Raw genomic sequence first — 8,084 nt, forward strand, 5'->3', positions numbered from 1 at the left:
GAACCTCTGCTTATAGCTCTTCTCCAACTGGCACAGTCGGACCCAACTAGGACCAACCGATCGGGGACGCTCGCTCGGTGAGGACCTAGGAAATGGATGGAGCAAGTACGGCAGGGTGTTTAAGACAACCGCAATACCAAGGACCGTACCCTGTACACCTGCAATACTGACAGGACATGTTAGAAGGGTGCCCTGCAACCTTCTAGGCATGTCAGAACCTAAGCATTGTTGTGGGCGCCGATGTTTTGCCCTACAGTGTTATGGGCGCCATCAATCCCTATACCAGGCAAACACGGTAAGACCCCCCCATATGCCTCTAGGCATCAACAGTGTTATGGGCGTCGTCATTTGCCATACATGGTGAATGTGGTAAAAACCTCCCACATGCGTCTGACATAAATAGTATTGTAGGCGTCTACCATCATCTCGTACCCGACAGCGTGGGTAACAAGACTTAGTAGCATACATACTATCTCTCTCTCTCTCGCTTGTAAGGTTGTTCCCTTCATCTATAAAAGGGGATGCGCTCTCTCCCAACGAGAAAGACAATCAATCTCATAGATACATAGACGACAACTCCAATAGGACTCGAACGATTCGAACAACCAACGATCGATTCACCCCCTGCTAGCTTTAGACATTATAAAGCTACACAAAGCACACGCTTGAATACTTAGCGCACGTAGAAGGTCCCATCACTCTCAGTCCTTCAGTCTAGAGTCCGACCGGGCCTCTTGCACCCTCATCTTTTTCCCTTCCGTTTGTAACCCCACAACAAACTTTGAGCACCTGGGCTCAGGAATAAAGTCACCGACTAACTCAAACTGGACGTAGGGCACGTTGCCTAAACCAGTATAAACCATATGTCATTAAGTGCTAGGCCACATCCAATCACAACGTACGATAAAACTACAAATATTTACTTGTAGGTCACTTTCTGCACCGACAGCTGGCACCGTCCGTGGGGAAGACGCCGTATGTTCACGCTTTTGGTCATCGGATGGCCCACTTTTCCACCATCTTCGCCATGGCAGGCTTAAGCAATATGACTCACTTAGGCTCACTGGAGTTTCTCGCACTCCCACCTGTTGGGATGTGGGTTCCACCCATCTTTGAGCCATCCTAGGCCTTCCTCTTCGGAAGCCTGGACTTCATCGCCGACCGGCTTGGTGTACTACACCTCCGCGAGGAGACACTCGTTCTGGCGCCTGTTGGAGGAGGCACGTCCTCCATCGGCTCTGGGACTCCCGGTGACTTCAACGATGAGGCGCCTGTGCTTCACTCCAAGCCTACACAGGGCTCAAACCCAACTGTGAGTAACATACGCTTTGTTATTTACTCGCTATTTACTGTCTTTCACCGATTCTCAAGAGGGACCCCGTTGTCCCTGCCACGACCACCATGCGACTAATTCCCCTATGGCCTTGCGTCTCCCGTAGACGTGTACGGTCGGGGGCTCCGAAGGATGCTAGCACCGCCCCCTCTCATATCTGAATTTGTGGGGATGGCGAGCTACGCTCCTGCCTCTTTTCACGACCTCCTAGATGATGATGTTGAGAGCGATGGCTCCAGCATCGGTGACATCGTGGCACCTAGCCACCGTTTGTCCCACGAGTGCGCTATGACAGATGCTCCGGGACAGGCGTCGGTGGTGGTGGAGTCTCTATAGACCCACACCCCTCTAGACCCTCATGCGGATGCCCTTGCGTGTGCCCAGGCACACGGCGAGGAGCTACGACAAAGGCGGCAAAACCAACCGCCACCTACGCCGGTGCACTCGGCGCACCATGATGCGCCCCGTGCGCGTAACCCAGCGAGTGACGCCTGAGGTCACGCCCACCAGGTCTAGCATAACATTATGGACGGGGAGAACGATCCCCCATAGTTCGCTCGGGCTAGCCAGAACACCGCTGCCCCAGCGATGCTTCTGCGTGGCCTTCCTGAGTCGGACAACTTCTAGGAATAGGTGATCCACCGGAACCTCCGGGCACTACTGGAGACCGTCGCCATTCAACAGGCGGAAAGCTTCGCATCATGCCACCGACTCATGGCCTCTCTCCCCACCAGGGGAGCGGGGACGCACCAGATGCATCGCTCCATCCGCTCACCTCTATAGCCGCCGGGCACAGAACATAAGGGCGCAGCTACGCCATAGCCTAACCCGGCACCTGCTCCACACCGACCGCCTATTCACGAACGCCTCAGGCCAAATCAAGATGCTCACAGCGTCATCCGCAACCGACATCGGGCCCAGCATGATGATGACATCCATCGGACGATAGTGAGAGCAGACGACACGGGCTCTAGCTGGACCATCGAGGGGACCGGTGAAACACACCTCAGGCGTGGCCACCAACCCAACAATCAGAGTCCCAGCCCGGATGACCTAGGACCATGGGCCTTTGGTCAGCACATCTAAAGAGTGCCGTTCCCACAACGCTTCCGACCACCGACCAACATTGCCAAATATACCGAGAAGACAACTCCCGGTATATGGCTCGAAGACTTCCGGCTCGCCTATCGAGCCGGGGAAGTGGATGATGATCACTTTATCATTTAGTACCTCCCCATCTATATGGAGGAACATGTTCGAGCATGGCTTAAATTCCTCCCGCACGACAGCATCCGTGACTGGGCAGACCTCAGGAGGGTCTTTGTCGGAAATTCCTAGGGGACAAATGTTCGCCCTAGGAACTCCTAGGACCTCAAGAGTTGTCAGTAGGAGCCCAGCGAGTCCCTATGGGATTACATCCGTAGGTTTTCAAAGCGGTGCAACTCCCTACCTGATGTCATCGATGCGGATGTCATCAGTGCATTCCTCTTTGAGACAACCTGTGAGTCCCTGGTCCATAAGCTTGGTTGCCTAAAGCCCTGTACCACCCACGACCTGCTCGACGTCACCACAAACCATGCCTCTAGCGAGGAGGTGGTCGGAGCGATCTTCAACGGAGGTCAGGACAAAGGCAAGGCCAAGCGTGAAGACCAAGACAAGGGGCCCTCCACATAGAGGGACAAAAAGAACAAGAAGGATCGACGTCGACCAGCCAACTCCACGTTGGTCGCCACAACTGATCGTGCGGGCAAGCAGCCCCAACAGGGCCTGCCTGACCACTTCAACAAGCTCATGGATAACCCCTACACTAACCATGCTTACCCCATCAAGCACCTCTATAGGGACTGCGAGCTCCTCAAGCGTTTACTGCGATAGGCCAGCAGGCTGAAAGAAGGAAAAGGTAAGGAGGCAGCAACCAAGAAAGGAGGTGCGGCGGTAAGGATGGGGACGGCTTCCCTGACCCTAAGGAACGCATCATGATCTTCAAGGGAACTGATGCTGTCTACTCCAAGTGCCAGCACAAAGTGCGCTGCCGAGAGGCGTGCGTCTCTGAAACGGTCGTCCCCTCCTTCCTTCGCTGGTCGGAATCTCCGATCACTTTTGATCAGAGGGACCATCCATCCCATGTCGCCAGACCGGGACGCTACCCACTCGTCGTCGACCCCATCATCTGCAAGAAGCACCTCACCAAGGCGCTGATGGACGGAGGTAGCGGCCTCAACATCCTCTACGTCGACACCCTCGACGCCATGCACATCCCCCGATCGGAGCTCCGACCGGTGAGCTTTCCCTTCCACGGCGTAATCTTAGGAGCACAGGCATACCCACTCAGGCAGATTGACCTGCCCGTCATGTTTGGTGATCGAGCCAACTTCCGCTCGAAGGTGCTCACCTTCGAGGTGGTGGACTTTCTGGGGTCTTACCACGTGATCTTGGGGGCACCCATGCTACGCTAAGTTCATGGCGGTCCCCAACTACACCTACCTAAAGCTGAAGATGCCAGGATCGAATGACATCATCACTATGGGTAGCACCTTCTCACATGCCTTCACGTGCGACCGTGAGCATTTCGAGCTTGCCACTGCTGTCATCAACTCATCCGAGCTCTCGTGGCTCGGGGAGTCGTTGACCCTAGTAGTCCCGGACTACAACAAGCCAACCCCCTCGACGGCCTTCTACCCACTCGAGGAAACTAAGACGGTGGGGATTGACCCCACTGATCCAACCAAGATGGTGCGGATCGGGACCCAGCTCCCGACCAAATAGGAATGCGAGCTCATTGACTTTCTACACGTCAATCACGATGTCTTCGCATGGAAACCATCTGACATGCCGGGAATACCGTGGGACGTCGTCGAGCACACACTGTGCCTCATCCCTGGCTCAAAGCCCACCAAGCAATGCCTGTGCCGCTTTGACAATGAGGAGGTCACCAAACTCCTAGCAGCTAGATTCATCAGAGATGTATTCCACTCCAACTGGCTTGCTAATCATGTTCTTGTTAAAAAGAAGACTGGGAAATGGAGAATGTGCATTGATTATACTGGCCTCAATAAAGGGTGTCCAAAGGATCACTTTCCTTTGCCGCGCATAGATTAGATAGTCGACTCCACCTCAGGATGCGAGATCCTCTCCTTTTTGGATGCCTACTCAGGCTATCACCAGATCACGATGAAAGAGACTGATCAGCTCACAACCTCATTCATCATCCCGTATGGTTCGTACTATTACGTAACCATGCCCTTCGGTCTGAAGAACATTGGCGCCACCTAGCAAAGGTGCATGCAGCAATGCTTCGCCGATCAAATTAACCCACTCGATCAGCCTGATCAAGCTGAGCGGTCAAAACCAACAATCGCCGTCTATGTTGATGACATGGTGGTCAAAACGGCTCAAGCTTGTGACCTGATCGCAAACTTGGCTGTGACATTCGTGAACCTCCGAAGGTTCAACATCAAATTAAATCCCAAAAAATGTGTTTTTAGGGTTCCGAAGGAGAAGCTGCTTGGATACATCATGTCCGAATGCGGTATCGAGGCCAACCCCAAAAAAATCGTAGCCATCTCCAACATGGGCCCTATACGCAACGTCAAGGGCATACAAAGGCTCACTGGCTGTTTGGCCGCCCTGAGCCGGTTCATCTCCTAGCTCGGTGAGCGAGGGATGCCTCTCTACAAGCTACTCAAAAGGACATACATGTTTGTCAGGACTGAGGAAGCACAGCAGGCTTTGGAGAGCCTAAAAGAGTTACTGACGTCGGCCCCAATCCTCGTTGCTCCTGAACAGGGAGAACCCCTCCTCCTCTATGTCGTGGCAAGCAACCATGTGGTAAGCTCCGCCCTAGTCATTGAAAGGGAGGAGCCGGGACACCACCTTAAGGTCCAACAACCCGTATACTTTGTCGGAGAGGTACTCACTGACCCCAAGGTCCGATACCCCTAGGTGCAAAAACTCCTATGCGCTGTGCTGATGGCTACCCAAAAGCTCCTGCACTACTTCACCGAACATGAAGTCATGGTCATCACTTCATACCCGCTCGGAGACATCGTCTGCAACCGCGACGCCATGGGACGGATCTCCAAGTGGGCACTTGAACTCATGGGCCACAACATCAGGTATATCCTCTATACGGCTATTAAGTCTTAGGCTCTCGTGGATTTTGTCACCGAATGGATGGAGGTCCAGCTACCGACCCCAGATGTCACCCATGAGTACTAGATCATGTACTTCGACGGGTAGGTAATGGTGCCTGGCTCAGGGGCTAGGGTGGTTCTGATCTCTCCAAACAGGAGTAGGCTCCACTATGCCATCCGCCTCCATTTTTCGGCCTCAAACAACGCCGTAGAATACAAGGCCCTCATCAACGGACTATGCATCGCCATTGAGCTTGGTGCTACGTGACTCTACGTTCATGGTGACTCAGAGCTGGTCATCGACTAGGTCATGAAGGAGTCCTCCTACAAAAGCCCCCCATGGCAGCATACTGCCAAGAGGTGTGAAAGCTCGAGGACAAATTCTAGGGGATCAAGCTGCATCACGTCCCCCGAAAGGACAACGATGCTACCGATTTTCTTGCAAAATTGGCCGCCAGGTGGGATTCGTCTCCGAGCGGGGTCTTCATCAACAACCTCCATGAGCCATCCGTCCACATCCTAGAAGGTTCGATCTAGACACACCCTGACACGGTGACACCAACTCGACGCTTGAGGGCTCTGACCCCAATGCTAAACCGGCGCTCGGGGCTCCGACCCTAGTGCCTCCATGACGACGTCGCCCGCTGATGTCGTCGTGTTGGCACTCGATGAAACCGACTGGCGAGCACCACTACTCACCTACCTCCTCGATGAGGTTCTCCCACCCAAAAGGACTAAAGCTCGATGGATCACTCGACACACCAAGACGTTCATCACCATCGGTGATGAACTCCACAAGCAAAGTCCATTGGGGGGTACTCATGAAGTGCATCCCTACCAACCAAGGAAAACAGCTCCTCCTCGAGGTCCATGCTAGAATCTGTGGACATCACATAGCCCCGAGGTCGCTAGTCAAAAAAGCCTTTCGCCAAGATTTTTACTGGCCCACCGTACTACGAGATGTAGAGGCGATCATCCGCAGGTGTGAGGGATGCTAGTTCTACGCTCGGCAAACTCATTTACCAGCACAGGAGCTCCAAACCATCCCCATCACCTGGCCATTCGTGATTTGGGGCCTTGACAAGGTAGGACCCCTCAAAAGGGCCCGGGCGGCTTCACTCATCTACTCATAGCAGTGGACAAATTCACCAAGTGGATAGAGGCAAAGCCCATCACCAACATCCGCTCGGAAGAGGCAGGCAAATTCTTCCTCGACATCATCTACCGGTTTGGCGTTCCTAACTGTATCATCATTGACCACGGAACTAACTTCACTGGGAAGAAGTTCTTGGAGTTTAGTGATGGATATGGCATCAGGATCGACTGAGCCTCGGTCGGACATCCACGTACTAATGGTCAGGTCAAGCATGCTAATGGCATGGTCCTCCAAGGACTTAAGCCACACATCTTCGACCGACTCAATAAGTACACTGGGTGATGGGTTGTAGAGGTCCCAGCGATCCTCTAGAGCTTGAGAATGACCCCGAACCGATCCATAGGGTTCACACCCTTCTTCCTAGCCTATGGAGCTGAAGCAGTGCTGCCCTTCGACATCGACCACGCCGCCCCAAGAGTGAAGGCCTTCGACCGTGATCGAGCCACGGAGGCTTAACAAGACACAGTCGACCTACTCAAGGAGGCCCGCGAGACGACCGTCATCCGCTCTGCTCGCTACTAGTAGACTCTTCACAGGTACCACAAGAGGAAAATTAGAGGAAGAATCCTTGAGGTCGGAGACCTCATGCTTCGAAGGACCCAATCGACCAAGGAGAAGCACAAACTCTCTCCACCATGGGAATGACCCTATACGGTGACCGAAGTGATCTGACTGGGCACTAACCGACTGAAGGTCGACAACAGCGATGTTCTCACCAACACTTAGAACATCGAACAGTTACGTCGTTTCTTCCCCTAAAATTCAGTCTTTATCGTTTTTCTTCATTCAACATTCGCTCCTGCAAAGCACCCTGGCCCAAACACTTTTAGCCAGGGTCACTTGGGGGCTCCATGAGGGTGCGTTACCACCTCTTTTTTACTATCATATGGTAAATACATTTTTTACCCGAACAAAAGGGTAGTCCATTCCGTTAATTATCTTACGTAACTTTGCTTCAACATTTCAACCGATCGCACCCCGCCTCTACCTACGGTTACGAGCAGCTGAGCCTCACGGGCCATGCCTGGGCTCTTAAGGTTGTAGCCTACAGGATGAATGGGTAGGTACGAAAAAGAAAGAATAAAAACAAAGCTATGCTAAGGTAAAAACAAGGAACGGACGGGACAAGCTTCTCGAACGAAGTAATTCATCACAAAACGAAAATAGATGTATTCATGAATATGAACTGTTCACACAGGGGCTCCCCCATGAACTTATCCCTTACACAAATTACTTGTTTCTACTTTTACATGCTAATTATGGCTGCCCGGCGACATCGGCTATCGCCACGACCGATGAAAGTAGGGGCTGCTCGTCCTCCAGTGGGACAACGTCCGGTTTCGAGCCAGGCTCCACACCATCTGTAGGCTCGGCGATGTCCTCCTAGTGCGCGCCTTCAGCCATGTTCGCATGATGAGCATCCATCACCCACTGTGTGGAGACTTGCTTGGCCACCAATTGT

At 53.1% G+C, this 8,084-nt stretch overlaps 1 protein-coding gene across 1 annotated transcript; it reads left to right on the forward strand.

Annotated features, from left to right (window-relative positions):
- Positions 1-3,793: 3,793 nt before the first annotated feature.
- On the forward strand, positions 3,794-4,099 carry LOC136468934 (uncharacterized). Its single transcript, XM_066467327.1, has one exon. The coding sequence runs from the start codon at positions 3,794-3,796 to the stop codon at positions 4,097-4,099; it is 306 nt and encodes a 101-aa protein (XP_066323424.1).
- The last annotated feature ends 3,985 nt before the right edge of the window (positions 4,100-8,084 follow it).

This window comes from Miscanthus floridulus, chromosome 8 (genome assembly GCF_019320115.1).
Source record: "Miscanthus floridulus cultivar M001 chromosome 8, ASM1932011v1, whole genome shotgun sequence".
NCBI lineage: Eukaryota > Viridiplantae > Streptophyta > Magnoliopsida > Poales > Poaceae > Miscanthus > Miscanthus floridulus.

Coding starts and splice junctions, on each gene's coding strand:
- LOC136468934 (XM_066467327.1), top strand. CDS start 3,794: ATGGCGGTCCCCAACTACACCTACCTAAAGCTGAAGATGCCAGGATCG.